The 23,840-nt window shown below is 40.2% G+C and overlaps 2 protein-coding genes across 6 annotated transcripts in view; both read right to left on the bottom strand.

The window, feature by feature from the left end:
• Positions 1–23,840, bottom strand: part of ARP9 (actin-related protein 9) — a 117,312-nt gene that overhangs the window by 4,685 nt on the left and 88,787 nt on the right. For 2 of the 5 annotated variants that reach the window (XR_013238580.1, XR_013238583.1), the window contains 4 exons: positions 15,791–15,836; positions 15,060–15,110; positions 11,822–11,968; positions 11,562–11,621 (listed from right to left, as the gene is read on the bottom strand). Coding sequence is in view for 1 of the 5 variants with exons in the window: in XM_077367722.1 (XP_077223837.1) it covers positions 11,825–11,968; positions 15,060–15,110; positions 15,791–15,836 (241 nt within the window). In the remaining 4 variants the exon portion in view is untranslated. Of the gene's footprint in view, positions 1–11,561; positions 11,683–11,821; positions 11,969–15,059; positions 15,111–15,790; positions 15,837–16,239; positions 16,347–23,840 lie in introns of those variants that run through there. The other 3 variants (XR_013238581.1, XM_077367722.1, XR_013238582.1) reach the window with 3 other exon arrangements.
• LOC143857069 (uncharacterized) lies at positions 3,342–5,622 on the bottom strand. The gene is made up of 3 exons (XM_077367341.1): positions 5,126–5,622; positions 4,640–5,001; positions 3,342–4,051 (listed from the first exon to the last, which is right to left on the bottom strand). Exons 1-3 carry the CDS (start codon positions 5,620–5,622, stop codon positions 3,342–3,344), a joined length of 1,569 nt encoding a protein of 522 aa, XP_077223456.1.

Here is a 23,840-nt window from a genome sequence, read left to right as displayed (position 1 = left end):
TCTACAAACTTTTTTTTTCTCCTGGTTTTGCGGCTCGCGGCTCCAATCGAGTATGATTGCTACTTTTATGGTTGTTCCTCGTAGTCCCATGTATTTTTGCGGAATGTATGTGTTATGGAGCCACATTGTGGTCCGTGGACCCGTGATTTTGATGGCCCTTCCCCTTATTCATTTGCCTTTGGTTTGTTGCCCTTAGTAGTGTTTTTTGTTTCTTCACCTTGTTGATTAGTTTCCTCATCGCTACTCCATCTTCTAGTTCTTCTTGGGCGGAGGCTCCTTTCCCTTAGATGACTTCCATCAACCTTGATGGGTCAAATTACCCTCCTGGACGTATGGCAGTTGAGACCTATCTTCTTGCAGGTGGTAAAGTAGATTTTATTGAGTGTGACCCCCATCTTGCCAGTGATAACTCCTATGCTAAGTGGTGCCAGGATGATGCGCCGATGAGGACTCTTCAATGGAATAGTATGGAACCACAAGTGGCTGGCACGATGATGTATCGTTAAGTCATCAAAGGACATTTGGCAGCATGCTGAAACCTTGTATTCCGGCGTTAATAATCTCACCCATATTTGTGATGTCTACTCGGAGTGTACGGGCCTCCAATATGGGGACAAGCCTGTGGCCGCCTTCTACAGTCAGTATGTTGCACTAAGTCAACAACTTGAATTATATATGCCCTTTAACGTGTATCTTGTCGACCTTGCCAAGTGTCAAGATGACTTACTGGTTTGTTCAATTTCTTGATGCATTGGGCACTGATTTTCTACCAATTCAACAGCAGATTGTTGGCTCAGGGTGCCTTCCCTCACTCACTGAGATCTTCTCCCGCATACAACGTTGTATGAGGGTTGTGCGAACCAGCAACCCTACGATTGATGGTTCACCTCTTGCCACTTATGTTGGAGGTGATCGTTCTAGCCGTGGTGGTGGTGGTAGGTTTGGCCGTGGTCGTGGGCGTCACGACAGTGATGGTGGTCGTGATTTAGGGGGAGGCCTGTGCCATGGGGACCTCATAATTATACCCATTGTCATGTGGAGGGCCACATTACTGATTTCTATTGTGATTTACATCCCGATCTCCGTCCATCCCGTTTTGATCACCATGTCTCTACCAGCCTTCCTGAGATGTCCACTCCATCCTCCTTTGGCACTGCTGCACCGTATGATTCTCTACTTGTATCCCGAACTGAGTATGATGAGCTCTTACGCCTTCGTAACAGCAGTCAGCATCCTCCTGCTACATTTGAACATAAAGGTAACTTTCCGCTTCTTGCTTTCTTTCTACCTCCGGGTCCTGGCTCATCGATTCTGGAGCCTCTAATCATATGACTGGTAATGCTGCTTCTCTTAACTCCTTTCAGTCTTTTTTTTTTTTTGAAATATTGATATATTGAATAAAAGGGGAACCGAGATGGTCCTCAAACATTACAGATGGAAAAAAAGCAAATGAAATACAAAATATAATTCACGGGGGAAAGAAATCAAACCACTCTAAACCCAGAAACCAAATCTGAAATCTCCTAAAAAAAACTAAGAAACCTCCAAGGAGGGGACACCACCCTCGAAAGCCAACTAACAACATTAGAAGAATCTCCTTCCAGTATCACCTTGTCCAATTGGTCTTTACTAAAATGCAGGATTCCATTATATACCGCTCTGACTTCCGCCTCACTTGAATCACCTCTTCCACTTGGGCCAGAAAAAGCCCACACTACCTCCCCAAATTCATCTCTATATATGCCTCCAATACTCGACGGACTCGGATTGCCAAAACAAGCTCCATCAAAGTTTAGTTTGAAGTAACCACGAGGAGGCGGGTCCCAGTGCTGAATAACCCGAGATCTTCTTTCCATCTCATTGCAAACAATCTTCCAACCCTCTCAAAGGTCAAAGGCCGATACAAATCTAAACAAAGGGAAACTCCTCGCCCACAGAATAGCTGAAGCAATAATTTTGAGAAACACCCAATAGGGAGACTTGGCTCTCTTCTCAAAAACTCTCACATTTCTTTCTTTCCATAAGGACCACCACATAGCCAAAAGACAAATCCACCATAAGACCTTCCCCTTCTTCTTCCAAGGCACAAAATCCCAACAATCAAGAAGTTGCGATATTGATGATGGGAACACCCATTGAATTCTGAATCTCACTAGAATCAAACCCCAAATTTCTCTCACAACCTTACAGTGGATAAATATATGATCTATAGATTCCCCATCCTCCAAGCAAAGAGGACAATGATCCACTAGCCACATACCCCTTTTTCTCAAAAAATCGATAGTTTGGATTCGCCCTCTGCTGACTGCCCACCCAAAGAAGCACTTGGGCCAGAAAAAGCCCACACTACCTCCCCAAATTCATCTCTATATATGCCTCCAATACCCGACGGACCCGGATTGCCAAAACAAGCTCCATCAAAGTTTAGTTTGAAGTAACCATGAGGAGGCGGGTCCCAGTGCTTAATAACCCGAGATCTTCTTTCCATCTCATTGCAAACAATCTGCCAACCCTCTCAAAGGTCAAAGGCATCGCAAATCTAAACAAAGGGAGACTCCTCGCCCACAGAATAGTTGAAGCAATAATTTTGAGAAACACCCAATAGGGAGACTTGGCTCTCTTCTAAAAAACTCTTGCATTTCTTTCTTTCCATAAGGACCACCACATAGCCAAAAGACAAATCCACCATAAGACCTCCCCCCCTTCTTCCAAGGCACAAAATCCCAACAATCAAGAAGTTGCGATATTGATGATGGCAACACCCATTGAATTCTGAATCTCACTAGAATCAAATCCCAAATTTCTCTCACTACCTTACAGTGGATAAATATATGATCTATAGATTCCCCATCCTCCAAGCAAAAAGAGGACAATGATCCACTACTAGCCACATACCCCTTTTTCTCAAAAAATCGATAGTTTGGATTCACCCTCTCCTGACTGCCCACCCAAAGAAGCAGACTCTAGGGGGGCAATGAAACCTCCACACCTTAGCCGAAAGAGAATCCTCATTAATTGGCGAGAGCCAAAAATAGAAAGACTTGACTGAAAAAAACCCGGAAGAGTTCCAAATCCATAGTCTTCTATCAGACCCACTTCTCTTAATATAGCACCCTTCAATAAGCTTCAATAAGTGCGAAATAGAATTATCTCTCTATCAAAGAAATTCCTCTTGAAACTCGGTCTCCAAATCATCTTGTCATCGACTCGGACAAAGCATTCACACACAAGAGCTTCCTTGTTTGAGGCTACCAACAACAAATCCAAAGGTTCCTTTGCACACCACATCTAACCAAAATCTGATACGATCCCCTTTGTATACTTTAAATCAGATTCCCTGCCTAAGCTCGTGCCCCATGCTTAAAATGCCTCGCCACTGTTAAGCCATTCTTAGCAAAGATATTATCGTATTCCCATTTTCCTGATAAGAAACCATAGTAGCTACCTATCACCTTCACCCATAGAGAAGATTCCTCCTCTCCAAACCGCCAAAGCCATTTACATAGAAGAGCTTGATTAAAACCTTTAATTCTTCTAATGCCCAAACCTCCATTCTTAATCGAAATGCAAACCTTCTCCCATTTCACCAGAGGAATACCTTTTTTATCATCCGATCCACTCCATAAAAATCTTCGCTGAATCTGCTCAATTCTCAAAGACACATTTACTGGGAACTTAAATAAAGATAGATAATACACCAGAATGTTATCCAAGACCGACTTAACCAGTGTCAGTCTCCCCCCTTTAGAAACTAGATTTCTCTTCCAAGTTTCCAATCTTCTCTCTATTCTTTCTACAATTGGGTCCCATAGAGATTTGTTCAGTCTTCCCACCCCCAATGGTAAACCAAGGTAGGATGAAGGAAGAGAGTCTAATTTGAAGCCCAAAATTTTAGCAAAATTACAAGCTTCCTTAGCAGAGATGTTTAGAGCATACAATCTTGATTTCTGGAAGTTGGACCGTTGACCTGTGATCAATTCATAACATCTAAGAGTCGCCTTGAGATTCATAATTTTAACAATGTCAGGAGCACAAAATAAAAGAGTGTCATCTGCAAATTGCAAAATCGACACTTCCACTTTTTCTCCCAATGATAAAGCCTTCACACAAACCCTTCCCGCTGCCTTTATGAATCAGCTTGCTGAGAGTTTCCTCTATTATAACAAAAAGGAAAGGTGATAACGGATCCCCTTGCCTTAAACCCCTAGAAGACTAGAAGAAGCCTTTTGGAGAACCATTTATGAGAATAGAAAACCATGTAGAGGAAACACACTTCCGTATCCATCCTCTCCATATGCTTCCAAAACCCATTCTCCCAGGAAGATAGTCCAAGCAATCCCACTCCACTCTATCATAGGCCTTCTCCATATCAAGTTTGCACAACACCCCTTTTTCACCATTTCTTAAATATGAGTCTATGGTTTCATTTGCAATAATAAGCAATCCAAGATTTGCCTCTCACTAATAAAAGCACTTTGACTATCAGAAATAATGGAAGGGAGTACCAATTTGAGTCGATCCGCCAACACTTTAGCTAAAACTTTGTATAAGCAACCGACCAAACTGATAGGCCGAAACTCGGAGACCCTAGAAGCACCCTCCACCTTAGGGATCAAAGCTATGAAAGTAACGATTGTACCTCTGTCGAGTGACATACCCTCATGAAACTCTCTGAAAAATCTTAGAATATCATTCTTGACAACGGACCAACAAGCCTGAAAAAAAGCTAAGCAAAATCCATCAAGCCCAGGGGCCTTATCTTTTGCCAGAGAGAACACTCCTTTTTCAATCTCCTCAATCTCAAAAGGCCTTTCCAACTTAGAGCACTCCTCTAGACTCAAGCTGTTAAATTCCACCTCCTCCGGTAAAGGACGCGAGATGTTATCAAACGAGTATAAAGAAGAGAAGAAGTCAACAACCGCCGCAGAAACTCCCTCCTCACTGGAAACTATGAGACCATCAACATTTAAAGCTTCAATTCTATTCCTCCTTCTTCTAGCACTAGCGATAGGATGAAAGTAAGCTGAATTTTTGTCCCCTTCCAACAACCACTTCACTATGGATTTTTGACGCCATGTTATCTCATCATGGAGAAGAATAGCCTTATGTTCTTGCTTAACTTTACCCAACTCCTCCCACTCCTCCTCCGCCCCCAAAACCACTCTCATCTAAAGCTACCAACTCTTCCATCCTATTCTCTAACCATTGCTTTCTTTCAACCAATTGCTTCTTGCTCTCCTCTACCCACTCTTCTAGCTCCTTCATAACAAATCTTAAATTATGACCTATAACCACATCCGCTGGCCCCTCCACTAGGCAGGAAACCCACCACTCACCCAACCTATCCTCCATATGAGGAGAACTAAGCCACGCAATCTTGAATATGAAAGGAGGTGGGCCCCACGATTCCAATCTCGGATCAAGAAGAATAGGACAATGGTCCGATTCCGAATGAACCCATGCTCTTTGAAAAACTTCCGTAACAAGATCCAACCATCCAGGAGAAATCGAAAAGTGATCTAATCGACTACGACTTTCACCTCTAGACCATGTAAAAAATGCACTAGCTAACGGAAGGTCAACAAGCTCATGCTCCGCAATGAAATCTGCAAAAGCCCTCATATTTTGACTAGATCTTTGACAACCCACTCTCTCCCCTACTACCTTCACTTCATTGAAGTCTCCTCCTATACACCAAGGAACAAGAATTCCTTACCCTCCCCAACTCTTCCCAAAATAATCCTTTTTCAGCCCTTAGAACAGGACCATAGACTCCAGTGAACAACCGCATTGACGCATCCTCCACTTTTTTAAGAGCCACAGCTATAGAAAATTTACCCTGCCATACATCTTGCTTCTTCCGACTGGACCCATCCCAAACCACTAATATACCCCCTGAAGCCGCCACAGATGGAACATACTCAAAATCTCATTCCAATCTCACACCCAAACTTCTGATGACACTTCTAGACTCCAACTTTGTTTCCTGGATACACAAAAGATTAGGAATCAATCTTTTTAATAACTCCTCCACATGTATCTTTTTATCATGCGACCCCAATCCGTTTGAATTCCATGAGACTATCTTCATAATGGACCTTCATATCCGGTGCTCCTCCCCTTCCTCCCATCTGACTTCCTCCCAACCTGCTCCGATAGAGATCCAACCCCAGACGCTCCTCCATCATAATTAATATCTGATTTTAGACATTGCAATTCCCGAGCTTTCTTTTTTCCAGATTCTTCTAATCGTTTTTCAATATTTACTTGAGCCTCCGAGTCACTTAACTCCGCTGATTTAATCTCACCCTTGAAGTCCTCCTCACGACCAACAAAGACCAAACCCAATTCTTTGCTAACACCCAAAGTATAGTTCACACAAAAATCCACCTCCACTTCCCGAGATCCCTCCAAAAACTCCTCATTACCCAGAGATACAAAAGTCTGAGACTTTGAATTTTGCTCCTCAGTACACACTTCATGAGACATCTCAAAATTGGAGCCACCTAGAAGATGAAATTCAGAACCCGACATCTTTTTTACCGCTCTGGCACTCCCACGAACATAACACTCCGAAAAGGACTCAATGTCTCCCACCGACTCCAATGGATCAGCCAACCCTCTAATTCTTTTCTCCCCCAAACAATCCACAGAATAATTCTTAGCGAGAGACAAATTTTCCAAGGAGATGGTAACCAGATTATCAAAGGAATTAAAACAAAAAGGACCCCCCCCCCCCCCCCCCCCCTCCAAGCACCTCCACCCAAATATTATCACAAATACTCATCGAAAACCCACCCTCTCCCCCATGATAGAGAAACCGAAGGAAGAAGAGGTGATCTTGCAATTTTCCGCCTCCACAAGGACCAACTACTGCTGACCTTAATCTAGATAATTGGGTCTCTGGCAGAACCTCAACCAGCGAGACTTCTTCCTTGCCACGATCATCTATCTTGCCCTCGGAATCAAAATACAGACGAGAAGCGACCCCCCTTAGAAACATGTTTCTGCTCTGCATAACCGAATAGCGATCACCAGCCTCCTCCACAGAGAGCTCTTCCTGGACAGAAATAGAGAAACTGCCAGGAACCACCAAAGACATAAGAAGAAGACAAACTTCGGCAACTATCATTGGGCCCGCCATTCAGGTTCAATAAAGACACCACCAAAGATTGATTATCAATTGCTAATGGGCTTTCTCCAGGCCCGATTTCGATTTCAGCATTCTTAGAGCCCAAAGCCCAGGGCCCACTTACACCCTCAAGGCTAGCCTGACCCGCAAACCGATAAGAGTTAGTCAAAAAAGAAACCTCCTTATGAGTGGAACTTGGAGAAATCACATCGATGATATGAAGGAAACTATTAATCGAAAAAGAGGGGTCCACCACCGCCGAATTTACAGGATTTCGACCACTGAGACTTCTCCACCTGTAACCTACTGGTGATGTACCATTTTTGAAATTCAAACTCACCGCCAAGTGTCCTGTTACTAACATGCGCCCCATGCAGTGTAGGATAGCATCCAAGGCTATCGTGAGCTTCCTCCTCCAAAACATTCGCCTCTACCAGAAAGGTTGTCGCCGTCCGCCATCATCTCCAACGATCCCAGATCCTCAGTGAATGATACCTCCACCGAAAAATTACTCCCTGACTCATCTTCACTTCCCGTATCATCAAGATCCGAAGAAACCCTTTCAGAAATACTCTTCCCCTTCTCCTCCTCCTTTTGCACCCTCACCCATCTGACAACCCCATCTAAAGACACCTGAATGGATATCTCCTTACCTAACACCCCTACAGAGGAAATTAATAGTTTAGCAAATGAATACCAATTTCCAACTTGACATGAAGGATCCACCTCCACCACTTTTCTTATTTTTCGCCTATTCTTCCAGGCGGACATGAGCTGATATCTATTAATCCCCATCGAAGGTGTAATCAATATCTCCAGCTTAGAGATCCCATAAACTATTACCTCACATTGAAATCCACTCTTTCAAGTAAGCTAGGATTCCATGGCCTTTAAATCTCCAAACCAACCTGGTTTAATGTTTTCCCAAATGCCCAAATCAGCATTACTAATGGATTTCAGGAGGACCACTTCCAGATTGAAGGCAACTCCTTTCGAAGTCTGCGGAGAAACCTCTCCTGATCTCAGTCCTGACTGAATTTCTTCTTGGTTGCCAAAGACCGGGTTTTTCCTTATTTACTGAGCAAAGTTAAAATCAAGGCTTGACCAGACCTTGTTACACTCCCAAAATACCAACCTTTTTTAAAGTTCTTAAACCCACATCTACAACATCTCCAATCTCCGAATCCACCTTCCTTGCGTCTCTTCAAAACCCTGTCTACCCTTTTGGATCTCTTTCCCTTTGACAAAACCCATCTGTTCTCAGATGAAGGCCTCTGAATGACGTTACCTCCAACTAGACCCCTTCGAGCCACAAAACCGGATCCACCTAGAGGAACTAGATTAGCTCCACTAGCCACCCAAGGCGGAGACCAGTCACCTCCTCCAAGTCCAGCTGCCACGTGCTCTACTTCCCCTCGCTCAGCTTCTCCTTGCTCTCCTCGCTCCATTTACCCCTGATCTGCTACTTTTTTTTGTCAGCTCCTTTCAATCTTTTACTTCTACTACTCACAGTGTTACTCTGGCCGATGGCACCACTACCCATGTTTATGATATTAGGTGTTCTCTCTTTCCCCATTTGAATCTAACATTATCATCCGTTCTTTGTGTTCCAAAGTTTCCATTTAATTTACTTTCTACTAGTCAGCTAACGAAGCATCTTAACTGTTGTGTGTCATTCATTCCTTCTAGTTGTGTTTTTCCGGATCTGTCGATTGGGAAGAAGATTGGTTCGGGTCGTGAAGGGGTGGTCTCTATTACCTAGATTGTGGTACCACTGGTGCAACTTTATGCAGTTTGGTAGACTCATTTCAGTGCCATTGTTGTCTCGGCCATCCTTCTCTCCAGAAGCTTCAACAATCCTCTTTTATTTGTAGCTCTTAGTTTGTTTCAGTAAGAGGGCGAGCCTTGGTGCAACGGTAAGGTTGCTCCATTGTGACATGGTGGTCACAGGTTTGAGTCACGGAAACAGCCTCTCTGCAAAGCAGGCATAAGGCTGCGCACATCTAGCCCTCCCCAGACCCCACAATGGCGGGAGCCTCATGCACTGGGCCGCCCGTTTTTTTTAGTTTGTTTCAGTACGAGTCCTTTGAGCTTGGAAAGCACCATCGCGTGTTCTTTCCATATCGACTTGCTAATCGTGTTTCTAGACCTTTTGAATTGGGGTATGGGGTGCATTATGATGTATGGGGTCCTTCATGGACTACGTCAATGTTTGGTTTCAGATACTTTATGGTCTTTGTTGATGACTTTTCACGAATGACATGGTTGTTTCTTCTTAAAGATCGCTCTAAAGTATTTAATACTTTTCGTAGATTTTACTACACCGTATAATTGCAATCTAAAAGGTTTACACACTGATAATGTATGTAAGCACTTCTCTGTTTCTAATGGCTTTCAATATTTTTTGACTCACCATGGTATTTTGCATCAGTCCTCTTGTGCCTACACCTCTTAGCAAAATGGTATAGCTGAGAGGAAGCTACGGTACTTGCTTGATATGGTTAGAACTCTCATGTTTCAAATGAGGGTCCCTAAAGTTTACTAGGGCGATGCTGTTCCCACATCTTGTTTCTTGGCTAATCGCCTTTCCTGATCTGTCTTAGGCAGTAAGTCCCCATTCTTTGTTCTACATCCTAGTCGTCATCCCTTTCCTTCACTTCCTAGGGCGTTCGGTTGTGTTTGCATTGTCCATAAGCTTACTTCTGGTTTGGACAAATTGGATCCTCGTGCGGAGAAATGTTTCTTTCTTTGGTACTCTCGTACCCGGAAAGGTTATAGATGCTACAGTCCTTGTTTGCGCAAGCTGTTCGTTTCTGCCGATGTCACCTTCTTCGAGTCTACGTCACTCTTTTCAACCTCGACCGATGGAGTTGTAGCTGACACTCGCCTATTTTTTCCTCTTCTTCCCGTTACTATGGATTCTTCTTCATCCCCTATGCAAGTACATCAGTGTGGTCCTCACCAAGTCGTCCACCGCTCTGCGCCCTAGCCATCCTCTTCTCCGTCAGACAGAACCATATCCACTTCTTAGGTACTTGATCCTACGCTATCTCCTCTCCCTGTTGATTCTCTTGTTCCTCTCGTACTCGTTCACATACTGTTGCTCATCCGATTTCTAATTTCATTTCCTATGATCATCTAACTCCTTTCGTAGTTTTGCGTCTTCATTGTCTTTTGTTGGTTTACCAAAGTCTATGGCGTAATCTCTTGCTCATCCAGGTTGGTGTGCGGCCATGGAGATTGAGATGGGAGCCCTTCATGCTAATCATATGTGGGACTTGGTTTCGCTACTTCCTAGTGCTCAGCCAGTTGGTTGTCGATGGGTGTTTACCATTAAGTACCTTCCCGATGGGACAGTAGAAGGGCTACACTTAGGCATTCGACATCAACTACACTGAGACATTCTCCCCGGTTGCCAAAATTCCCACGGTTCGTGTGTTGATTTCTTTGGCCGTCAACCAGGGTTGGCCCATTATATCAGGTCGATGCTAAGAATGCCTTTCTCCACTAACAGATGAGGTATACATGGAGCAACTTCCTGGGTATGTTGCTCAGGGGGAAATGTCCTCCTTATTCTGCCGTCTTCGCAAATCTCTTTATGGTCTTAAGTAATCTCCTAGAGCATGATTTGGGAGATTCAGTGATGTTGTCATGCGATTTGGCATGAAGCAGTGTGTGGTTGACCATTCAATGTTTAGCCATCAGTCTGACGCTGGGTATGTTGTCTTGAATTCTTGATAGTGTATGTGGATATTATCATTACTGAGAGTGATACGATTGGCATACAGAAGCTGAAGATCTTACTACAGAGAGAATTCTCCACCAAAGACCTAGGTTGTCTATGGTATTTTCTAGGGATTGAGGTGAGGTAGCCTATTCTTGCAGTGGCCTTTCACTATAGAGAAAATATCAGCTGGATATATTACATGGTATCAAAGCAAAGGTCTTGGGTTCAAAACTCCTTGATGTTAAAAATCCACATCTAATGGCCAAACCAAAAGTGGGGCCACATGTGCCACCTGTAGGCCAACCATAGAAAGAGGGACCACACATGAGGGGGAGTGTTAAAGTATAAAAGATTAAATAACGCGTTCTCCAATGGCTTAAGCTTTTGGAGTAATTGGTAGTTTTACAATAGCTAATAGGCATAGGAATCATTGATGAAGCTTTCAACCGAGTAACTAGCTGCCATACTATACATGAAAAATCATGGGAACCCATCGATCAAAAGGTTGGCCGATTCTTGATTTAGTCCATAGAAATAATGACTGGGTGCTTAAAGAAACGTATGTATGAGCAGTTTATAAAGCAATGAAGGCAGGTGTCAATGAAGAGCAAAAGAGGAATTTCATACGAAAATATTGTATGATGAAGAGATATAAGAAGGCTACTGATATCCGCGCAACCATCTTTTGAAAATGATACTCACTTTGTTTACACTTCTCTCATGGGCTGCTGATAGCTTTCTGGAAATGTAAGTCTTTGACAGCTGGTTAAAACATGTAGAGTTCATTCCATTATTAAAATATGGTCATGCGGATATCAATCCCCTAAAAAATTCAGTTTTTGAATCAAGCCAAACATTTCCGCCCGCAAGTAGATAAAAAATCCATAGTATAAAAACTAAAATACAAAAATGATTTGTGTTGAGAATTCAAGTGTAATGAGAATTCAACCAGTGGGAGTTACCTGTCAGGAATTCATGTAACACATTGCCTGTGCCTGAAGAAAATACGAATCCTTGTATTTTCTGCCACTCCCAATGTGGATCCCACTGCGAATCCAGTCCTCTCGATGGATCCAAGCATCCCGACCAAAGTCAAGAATACCAAGAATCTGCAACGAACAGGCAACGTCATGTGTGCATGTATGAAAATTTGGGACTTACATGGACAGTTGAATGAGCAATGTTGTCGTATGTAAACTCATGGAAAACAAAAATTTAACAAATGAATATCATTAGAAAGTGAATGAAAAAAAAGATCCACCAGCTTTCCATGACATAAAAAATAAAAGCATTGGAAACACCAAAATGGCAATTAGGGGCAGACGTACATGGAACTTCGTTTCACATAAGAAATATGAAATTCATACTATCATTAACTCAAAAACAGAAAAGCTGTCACGAATTGGCAAGTTTCCTCAACATCAGGTAACTAATCTCAACATTATGACTTTGTAGAATGAAATAATTTTCATTCAAATGAATTCTAAACATCTTCCAACATAAACAATTATGGGAGGCAAATGGTGGGGACACGCAATCTAGTACATGCACGCACAGGCATGCACTTATACACACAAAATGGATTACAAAGATCTTCCAACATAATCAATTATGAGAGGAAAATGGTGAGGACAAGCAATTCCGGTACACACACATGAATTGCAAAAATCTTCCAACATAAACAACAATGAGAGGCAACATAACCCCCCCCCCCCCCCCCCCCCCCCCCCCAACGAGGGGACTGTGGAAGTGCGGAGAGCTGGAAATGAGTACTAACAAGTTTTAAATTCCAACAAAATCCCATGTTCATAATAAATCACGACTTGGTACCAAAGGCTAGGAATATTAAGGAACACATCCATCTTTTAAATGGCAATCAAAGTGGTACCAACAGCTAGGGATACACAGGCACATCTTTTATGCACTCCAAAAGTGTCTTTTGTTCCTACTCTTTGATAGCAAGCTGTTATCTATTATGAAGACGAGCTTTTTGTTGGAAGCGTTTACACCGATAACTTTGACAACTTTCATAATCAGATGCACATCTTTGCAAAAAAAGGGGCGGCCCAGTGCACGAGGCTCCTGCCATTGGGGGTCTGGGGAGGGTCAGATGTACGCAGTCTTACGCTCTGCTTTGCAGAGATGCACATCTTTGCTATCAGCTCATTATTTATTATGTGCATGGTGTCTCTGAGGAAGTAACGGTAACCTCTAACTCTCATAACCAGCTGTGGACCTACTCATATAATTAGTTAATAGTTAAACATATTGTCACGCCCCTGCCCCGCTGTGTAGATATTGTCCGGTTCTAGGTCGCAACCCTCCCCGGTTTTAAAACGCGTCTACATAGGGAGAGGAGAAATCCACATATATAGCCCAACAACTTTTTCTCCCTTTTCGATGCGGGACCTCACAATCCAACCCCCCCCCCCCCCCGGGGGCCCAGCGTCCTTGCTGGCACACCGTACTGGATGGGAGGTCCTGCTCTGATACCATTATGTCACGCCCCTGCCCCGTTGTGTAGATATTGTCCGGTTCTAGGTTGCAACCTTATGCCATGCCCCAACCCCACTGTGTAGATATTGTCCATTTCTGGGTCATCTACCCTCCCCAGTTTTGTTTTCCAGCAGCACTAACCGTGCCCGACCAACTTCGCGGGGGCCGCCCCTTGGAGATGCTGAAAACGCGTTTACATAGGGAGAGGAGAAATACACATATATAGCCCAGCAACTTTCCCTCCCTTTCCGATGTGGGATCTCACAATCTACGCCCCTTGGGGCCCAGCGTCCTTGCTGGCACACGGTATTGGATGGGAGGTCCTGCTCTGATACCATTATGTCACGCCCCTGCCCCACTGTGCAGATATTGTCCGGTTCTGGGTCGCAACCCTCCCCGGTTTTAGAACGCGTCTACATAGGGAATGGGGGTCTACACATATAACCCAGGAACTTTCTCTCTCCGCTTCCGATGTGGGACTTATTATAATCCACCCCCCTTAAAGGGCCCAGCGTCCTCGCTGGCACACCGTACTGGATGGGAGGTCCTGCTCTGATACCATTATGTCACGCTCCTGCCCCGTTGTGTAGATATTGTCCGGTTCTAGGTTGCAACCCTCCCCGGTTTTAAAACGCGTCTACATAGGGAGAGGAGAAATCCACATATATAGCCAAGCAACTTTTCCTCCCTCTCCGATGTGGGATCTCACACATATCATCCAAATCTTGAGATTGCAGGTTTAATCCAACTTGCCTCCTCTAAAATAAAAATGATGGGCACATCATCCATTTAGCTATTATATGTAACCTGAAGGTAGTTATGACTCACCTATATTCAATCTTCTTATAAGTAACATGTTATTTTAATGCTATTTTTACAAAGGAAAGAATTTTCTCCCCCTTTTAAGTGAAAGGGAAAAGGCAAAAAGTATGCACCCATAACCAAGGAATAGTCATCAGATGATAATTTATCCGCCCAAAGTGAAAACTTAAGTTATTAGGGAATCATATATAACTAGTCATGAAGGTCCTATGTCCTGAGCCCTCGCCCCATAGAAAGTCATTGTGCAGAAGCACCATACAGAAAAGGCAAAGGGAAAAAGAAGCAGACTTGATTTAGAGACTCAAGAATGTGAATTTCAAAACCCGGGAGGCATCATTTTGAAGATCCAAGCTTTCATGCCTATGGTATCCCTCTCTTCCTTATATTTATAAAGGGGTCGCCAAATCTTTTGTCACTTTTGAGCTGGTCTGATCTATGGATTATCTTCTATATGTAATTTTGGAGTATACAAGGTGAAAGTACCATATTCAGCTTTCAATATATGCGTGTGACGAATTATTCAATTAGGTTGATATTATTGATCACAGTGTTTCTATTTGGTAAGTCACAAGCAGTGCGACTAGAGAATGCCCATAGTCCCATTTCTTAGTCTAAAGAATAACATAGGATCTCCAAAATCTTATCCTGATAAAAAACTAGAGACCTAAACAAAAAAAAAAAAATGAATGACAAGAGAAGCATTCAACTTTCGAGTAAATGAGGATTTTCTCCAAGAAAGTATGGACAATTCTGACTCCATATTTCCAGTGACAACTCCATGAAGCACAGCTTAAAAGATGACATATTATGTAAATTAACAGCGCTCAGGAAAAGGAAGTGGAAAATCTGACACTACAGTATACAGATAGGTGCATGACTTACTACTCCGCCTTTCCAGGATACAAACGTTGGATCTGATCTTGATGGCAATACCTGTTCAAAGTACAGTTTAGATAATTTAACCATCAGCATCTGATGAATCAAATATAAATGAAAATTACGTATATATTCTTAAATATTCTAGCGAACAGTAGCTCCTATTTCTCACATAGAACACACTCATAACCAAGGTTTGAAATTTCGGTTTTGGCTTCAGCCTCAGCCTAAAACAAAATTTTGTGGAAATTTCAGTGGTGAAAATCTTATAATTGGTTTTAAATTTCAGTGGTGAAAATCTAATAATTGGTGACAATCTTATAATTTCGGCCGAATTTTTAAATTTCGGTTTTGGTTTTAAATTTTGGTCTCAGACGCTGAAATTTATAACCATGCTGATAGCATACAAAAGCATGGGGATCATACATGGAAGTAGTTCCATAAATAAAGTTCTCGATAAAATCAAGAGGTGCTGTTGCTTATCATCAATAAAGCTTAAAAGTTACATCTCCCGAGGGTACGTGTAATCATCATATTTGCTTATAAAAAATATAAATCATCATTTTAAATACAACAAAATAAATAACCATTATATCTGAACAGTGAGTGCCAATATTGACCATTTGAGATGAGAATTAAAGCACCCATACAACCTTTACTGGTACATATTAATGCTATAGTAGTCAACAAAATGGGAAATGTTCTATGAAACAACATAATATGTAAAAACAACTAACCTCAACAGTATCAATGGCTTCATTTGAAGGAATGGCATGTAAAACTCTGAAATCAGCAAGAAATTAATGCAAAATATCTTTTTAGCTTCATAATTCACAGAATAATGATGCACAGAACTCAAACCATAACCAAAACAATGAAGAATATGTAGTTTTTTCCAAGGAAATTAATAACATAATTGTTCCTGTTAAGGTTAAACAAACTAGAAATGTGACTAGGAAGAATAGGATAATGTAATGCTGATGCAACTCTCGTTGAACAGGTACTATTTACTCACTTCTCTCTTCAATGCATTCTGACTTAGATATTCCAATTGTTCCAGGAAAACCAAAAATGTAGTGTGCTACGCATCCGATTATCTGTTTTTTTTTGTACTATCTAGCTTTGACTACTTTGTATAAGGCGATTATCTTTGCCATCTCAACAGCCAAAAGATCTACAAGTATACCTCAGGCATTGTCCATCCTGAATGAAAGATATGCCAACAGCTTGCGGTTGCGGTTGCAAAGGGATCCAAACAAACGTATATAGTGAATAATCTAGAAAATTCTTCTCCTATGGATAAAATGAATTATATTAGCAATTTCTCAATAGGTATAAACAAGAATTTAATTTTACATTAAATGGGTGCATGAAATGCTTTTCATGGGGACCACCAAAAGATCATTTATATGTCCATTCCTCCGAGTTTTCATTGTCGGCGGGGTTGAGGGACAAAATTGCCGTAGATTAAGGCAATCATGTCCTCAACAATACCCCAAAGCAAGGTTGGAGAGATATAGTGGCACTGTGGTGAAGATTGGATTTAAATGATGTCTTTATAAGAAAGGGAAGAATAAACTACAATTCTAAAATGCTATATAGACCACATAGCCCTTACAGGAAATGATATTTAGAGATCTAGTCCATTTTAGAGTTGAATAAATATCTAAGCAAAGTTCTTGACAACAGGGATCATGGGATCATGGCCCACTGAATCACTTCTTAGGATTATTATTTAAATCTAGTAAACAAATCTCCATATGGCATCGAAAGCTCATAAAGATGAGCATATAAAGATCCTAGAGGCCTAGAGCATATCCGTGACTGATGAAAAACTGATATACTTTACCATTAGTAGGCTTGGTCTAGTTTATGTGGTGGAAGACATCTATTCTTAGTTATAAATTCCGTTCCGTTCCGGGACCAGAATTCCGGTTCCTGTCCAGAATCCGGAATGACCATAAATTTCGTTCCGGCCGGGATTCTGGTCCATTCCGGTCGGAATTCCGGTCATTATGTCCGGAATACTCATTTGTTCTGTTTTTCATGTAAAGTCATTTAAGTAAATGTCTTTACTATCTTTATTGTCCATTTACTTAAGATTTAAATGTAAATAAGGGAATACCCAGCACTTGGTTCATTTAATAGTTTCTTGGGATTTAGTAGGGACCATCGCAGAAGGCATTTCACAGATGGTCTGTCGCATGTCAGACCAGCCATAGAGGCTCACTTCGCAGCAGATTTTGTCATCATTCATGAGGTGGCGGTCTGACATGCGATCCATCTGCGAAATGCCTTTTGCGATGGTCCCTAGCAAATCCATTGTTTCTTACATCTTTTCAACAATTTTAGAATTTTTTCGGAATTTTTTCAATATCTTTTACTATTTTTTTTCAGACCGAAAAGTTTCGAACGGAATCTGGATGAAATGACCGGAATGACCGGAACATTTCGTCCTGGTGACCAAAACGAAATGGTCACCAGAACGATATTTACAACTAAGCGTCTATTAGTTCAAGGACATAATTTGGTTGCCCAGTAAAACGCAATGAGCAATATTCAGGGAGATTTCTCTCGGTAAAGTACTTCTATCAAATTTGCATGAATATCGTTCTATTTCAGCCCTTCCACATGCAAAATACGCAAGTTTTCCAGAAAAACAGGACCTACTTCTAGTTAATGTACTCTCATTGGAGTAAAAACAGTGATGAGTAAAAGTAACAATAAGATATATAGTTGACACGGAATATAGAACAATGACTTGGACAACATATAAGCTATTGTGGTCAATAACTTTCAAGACGGATTTAGGTGTTGAGTCGAGTTTCGTCTTTCAATATGATCGTAACAACCCATCTGTCATACAAATTTCCTTGAGTCTAGTTTACCTTGAGAAGGAAACCCATTCAAGTCACTAAGTATGCGAGACAAGACGAGATATATAGTTGACACAGAATTGTAACGACCGGGATTTGGGGCAAATTTTTAAACAATTTTTTTTCTTTCCAAATTCTAAAATCCCGAAATCTGAATCGCTACCCTAAAAAGGGAAACAACAACTACACAATTCTATTCCATTAACTGAATGTCTATTACATGATTTATCTCAACTGTAAATATCAAACTAAAATGAATAAAAACAACTAAACTTCCATCGTCAATCCAAATATATTTGATGTTTCAAATACTTCTTTCTTTTCTTTGCTCCCCATTAACCTATTTGTATTCCCTAGTACTTTCACTTCCCTTATTTATTCATATGTGATTCTTTTCATCCTAAAAATCCCTTCTTCTTTTTTATTTCCTAGTCTTATGTAACCTATTTTTATTTCCTAGAACCCACTAACCATGGCATACATTATTCCTTCCCAAAAGCCTCAATTTAAACCATAGGATTTCCACTTACAGGATTGTTTTTAAAAAGTCATTATCTCAACACATCCATTTAAGTTCAAAAAAATACTTTTTCCCATCGCCCAAATCCAACAATTATTATTTAACATATATAGGGGCTGGTCTTACTAAAAACAGTCTCCAAAACATGATTAAAACACATACTCGATTGTCGTGTTATCTTAAACTAATTCATATATGTTGTTATTTCATACATGTATATCCAACACATCCTGAAAACAATATTTTTAATAAATTTCCAGCCACTTTTAAGTGCTGATTTTGATCGAAAACAGCACTTAAATACACATATATTGTATAAACATATCACCCGTTTCATATAGAATCTTATACATACACTATATGTTATTTCTATAAAAAATGCATACACAAAACATGTAAAGACCCGGCCCCACACGGCCCTAGAAAGTTAATAACCTTAATTAAATCTGGAGAGTAGATCCCCAGACAAAAAATCAGAGTGTACTTTCGTCTTTTTAGTATAACCAATTTTTGGGGCATCAAATCCTGTCCGTTCGACATGATTTTGGTCCCGGTAGATGGGTATTTCGAATACCTATCCAACGGACCCAATATTTAGCAATTCGGACGTGATTTGAGCAAATTATGACCATTTTTCTGTTAGGGTTAGGCATAGTTACGAGTTTTGTCTTATTACGCAATTTTTAAGAGTGCGAATATTAAAATTTAGTGTTTTCCTTTTTAGTTAGCTTAAGTAATAAGATAAGAATAAAAAAGACCTAATAGAGTTAGGAAACTCACCTTGTAATTGAAACAAAAAAGGGAAGTGACTAAACTTATCAAGATTTAGTAGGAAGCATAGAAAATATGACTTTTCTTACAAAAACCCAAAACGTGGGTTTATTCGCACTCCTTGTGCACTCCATTCTGAAACCGAGAGAGAGAGAGAGAGAGAGAGAGAGAGAGAGAGAGAAAATAGAAGAAAAGGAGAAAAATAGGGGTTTCCTTGAATTGTTTCTTTTTCTCCCATCAAGTAAGTGCCTAAACTTGAAATTTTGTTTTAATTATTAAGGTTTTCTATAATTTTAGATGAAAAAGAAACTTTTCTAATCAAGAAGAGAGGGTTTCATGGATTTTCTTTAGGGTTTTGTTGTAGGAGCCCTAATCGATTGTGTTAGGGACTTGTTTTCGAGATTTAAGGCTATTCATATAGTCTTTAAGAGGTTCAACGATTTTAATTAAAAAAATCAGCACTTAAAGGGACTGTTTTTCAAGAAAATAGGTTAGGGTTTTAACCTAGAGTGATAATAGGGGTGCAAGTTTGGCCCTGTCAGCCCTGGCCCGCCCTGAGCCCGAACAGGGTCAGGGCTGGATTTTCCAACCCTGAGGGTGGGTCAGGGTTCATTTTTTTAGACCCTGACTCAGGTCGGGTCGGGTTTTGGGTTAATGCCTCGGGTACCCTGACCCGGCCCGACCCTAAGTTTTCTATTATAGAATTGAACCATCTATGCATGTTTCTTTTGCTAATGTTTTCTATTATCTTGGATTGTTGAATTCATAATGTCTTATTTTGTTCCCTTTCTCTATTTATTGATCATTTTGTTCTATATGATAAGTGGTTGCTTTATTTTTGGCACTCTTAACAGGTATTTGCACAAGGGTCATTTAGGGCTGGCCCGGCCCGGCTCTGCCCAATCAGGGCGGGCCAGGGCCAGCACTGAGCCCTGTAGGGCGGCCATGGGTTGAGGTTTTTAGGCCCTGACTCAGGGTCAGGGCCGAGATAATGGGATCCAGGGTTGGGCTAGGGTTTTGAAAAACCCGACCCTGTTGCAGCCGTAAGTGATAATAAGTGGGTTTTAATGGTGAATATATTATGATAATGGGTTTTGCAATATTTTATGAGGTTTTTCCCAACAAAATCAGCACAAAACAGTAGTAACTATGGGCAGTTTTGTGTGTACCTTTTTGTAGAAATAGCATATAGTGTATGTATATGAAATGAGTAATATGTATATACAATATATAGTTATTAAAGCACAGTTTTCGATCAAAATCAACATCTAAACAATTCTATTCCATTAACTGAATGTCTATTACATGATTTATCTCAACTGCTAATATCAAACTAAAATGAATAAAAACAACTAAACTTCCATCGGCATGACAACAAGTCATCACCCCCCTAAAAGAGATCCTATGAGTGCTCTCTCCCATCCTAAGTTTCACATAAACCTGTTCATCGGCAAAGGTCCTGAATTTTCCTCACTTACAAAGTCTGAAAAAATAATCAAAGTCAAACAGCAAGCTCATGTGACTGGCTTGGATAATAAAAGTGACAAGAATGAAAATCTGCATTATAAAGGTGTTTCTCATGGCATTCACATGTTATAAGGAAAAACAATAAGAATTATAAGATTTATAATAAGGACAAAGAATATCAATAAGCATGTGAGAATGTCAAGGGAATATACTAAAGATGGCAAATCATGGAATCATATAAGAGAGCCTCAATCAAACAAAGTAGAGACAGGTAAACTACGAGAAGTATCATGTCATCTCGACGAGGTATACAGATCATATTTATCTCCTCATTAGTATATACACGATGGTAATCATCACAAACCCGTCGATAAGTGGCCACACATAGCTCTATGGCCTTCTCGCACTACAGCACGAGGCGTAATAATAATAAACAAAACACCGTGCATATAGATTATGGCCTAAAATAAAAAGTCGTACCACAAGAAATTCTACGGGGATAATCAGTTAATTCAATGACATAGGTGTAAAAAGAATGCGAATAATCATAGGAAACATAAATATAATCTCAGAAATCATAATTGTAACTAATATTATAAAAGTTCGTCATCACTTGCCATGATATTGAAGCCCAGGTGATCGAATGAAGTCCTGACACTGATCTAAAGATGAGGATCCTGAGGTCCAAATTTAATAATTAGCTCGGTGTCAATTTCTTTAGTCAAGAATTACTAATTCTTCCTTAACTAAAGTCGTCCTTCTCAACCTATTTATTTCCTCTTGTTATAACTTATCCTAAGTTACTCCTATGCATAGCTCTAAGTAAAACCTTCACCCTAGAAGTCACCTTCATATTTATATCGTATTTATTATATATCTCTGTTATTATAAACCCCATCAAAACATAGAGATGTATAATCACTTTCGTACAAGTTCTCAAAAGACTCTAGTTGAAGAATAAAACTTCACTTATGAAAATCGATTTTTACATAAAATAATTGGTGTAGCACATAGTTACACAACTATAAATCTTGTTCCTTTTAAAAACAAATTTCCAGCCCTTTATTGGTGCTGATTTTAATTGAAAACATTGCTAAAACGCATATATATATGGCTTATATATATCATATCTTTCGTGTAGGATTTATATATCCTTTTTATAATATGTACGGGAAAAATATCACACAAAACAGTCCCTAATACCACTGTTTTGTGTGCTGATTTTGGAAAATTACGCCATATAAATCGAACATAACCTTTCACCATATCATATCCTTCATATACAACAATATGCTCACATCATATGTCAATTAGACACCAAAATCTTGGAAAAACAGTCCCTAATACAAGCTGATTTCAATTAAAAACAGTGACAAATCCCTTATAAAATCGCACGCATAGGCTAAATTGATAAAAATTAAGAAACCTAGTTAAAAATCCTACTTTAGCTAAATCAAGATCAAAGGAGAATAATTATACCCAAATCGAATGAAAAACAGGAGAAATAGGATTTTCGGGCACTTATTCGAAGACGAAAATCAATCCGAAGATCAAACCCTATATCTTCTTCTTCTTCTTCTTTCTCTTTTCTCCTTCTCCTTTTCTCTCTTTTTTTTCTCTTTCCTTCAATTTTTTAGTGATTAAAAATAACCCTAGATGGGTTTATTTATAAACTTAGCCCAGAGAGTTTTATTTCAATAAGGTTTCTAACTATTAGAATCCTAATTATATTCTAATACTAACTTAAGAGGTGTGGAAATATCAATATTGGAAATTCCTAGCTTATTCTAATATATTATTACTATTTAGGTTATAATAGGCTACTTTAGATTTTATCAATTTTTAAATAAAACAACCTAAAAGTTGCCTAATAAAACAAAACTCGTAACTATGCCTATCCCTAATAGAAAAAGGGTCATAACTTACTCAAATCACGTCTGAATGACTAAATCATGGGTTTGTTGGATAGGTATTCGAAATACCCATCTACTGGGACCAAAATCATGTCGAACCGACAAGATTTGATGCCCAAAAATAGGTTATACTAAAAAGTGACGAAAATACACTATGATCATTGATTTTTAAGATCGTTTATTCGCAGATTTTTTGGTACATCACATTCATGCATTTACGATCCATGTGACTGTATTAATACTACTGAAAGGTGTTCTATTTGCCCATAGCTCACATTTGATACCTGATAAAGCAAATCTTGGTTTTCATTTCCCTTGTGACGGACCTGGAAGAGGGGGGACATGCCAAGTATCTGCCTGGTATCATGTCTTCTCAGGCCTATTCTAGATGTACAATGCAATTTCGGTAGTCATATTCCATTTTCTACCAATTGGGGCCCTCCCTTCACCACCCCCATGGGGATGGTCTACAGGGTTCATAGCTACTCCTCTTACTACAGGACGCTTACCTAGCCAACACTTAGATTCGGCTCTACCCAAATTTTTCTGATTCACCCCAACATTACCCACTCCGAAAAGGTACTTTTGGAACACCAATAGGCATAAAATGAAAGAAAAATTAAGTACTCTATTTCAATTTGATGTGGAAACGTAACAATGGGTTTATTGTCCTCATAATATCATCGTTTATCGTATTTTATCCATAGATTGGAAGGTTCAAGGAAAAGACGGCAAAAAAGATTTTTTGGTGCAACCTAGTGTATTCATATCTCAATGTATATGTGCTTAGATGGACCTACTTCATATCTTAATCTTACACGGAAGGTATTATATTATTCTATTACAAATCAAAGGATCATTCATTAGTCATTTACTGTATCCGTATCCATATCGTTTATCTCTATGAGGTACCAGTGAAATGCAATGATCTTAGAAGGGATATAATGAAATTCCTTGATTGGCTCTTCCTGGAGGAACGATCTATTTTATTTGATGGATGGATCCAACATTATAATGAATTATAAAAGAGAGTGTTCTTATTCGAACTGTCGTGTGATCTTCAACCAGTTATGTGCTTCAATATAATTACCTGGAGTAAGCGCTATAGCTTGTTTCCAATATTCAGCAGCTTGATCGGACCAAGCCTCTGCAATTTCAGAATCTCCCTGTCGAATGGCCTGTTCTCCCCGGTCGGAATAGGTGGGTCGATTCAATCCCTTAGAACCGTACTTGAGAGTTT

The sequence above is a fragment of the Tasmannia lanceolata genome, unplaced genomic scaffold, assembly GCF_043159265.1.
Source record: "Tasmannia lanceolata isolate RefF3 unplaced genomic scaffold, GAP_Taslan_0.1 ptg000024l, whole genome shotgun sequence".
In the NCBI taxonomy this organism is placed as follows: domain Eukaryota; kingdom Viridiplantae; phylum Streptophyta; class Magnoliopsida; order Canellales; family Winteraceae; genus Tasmannia; species Tasmannia lanceolata.
The sequence above is the reverse complement of the archived record's forward strand: the minus strand, read 5'-3'. Positions and strand labels throughout refer to the sequence as shown.

What these genes read in the sequence shown, in the direction of transcription:
- LOC143857069 (XM_077367341.1), bottom strand. Translation starts at nt 5,622, where the DNA reads ATGAGGGCTTTTGCAGATTTCATTGCGGAGCATGAGCTTGTTGACCTT. An exon ending in GGAGGAGTGGGAGGAGTTGG is followed by an intron (nt 5,002 to 5,125) that starts GTAAAGTTAAGC and finishes TCCTATCGCTAG; the next exon opens with TGCTAGAAGAAGGAGGAATA. An exon ending in GGGTATGTCACTCGACAGAG is followed by an intron (nt 4,052 to 4,639) that starts GTACAATCGTTA and finishes TGCAATTTGCAG; the next exon opens with ATGACACTCTTTTATTTTGT.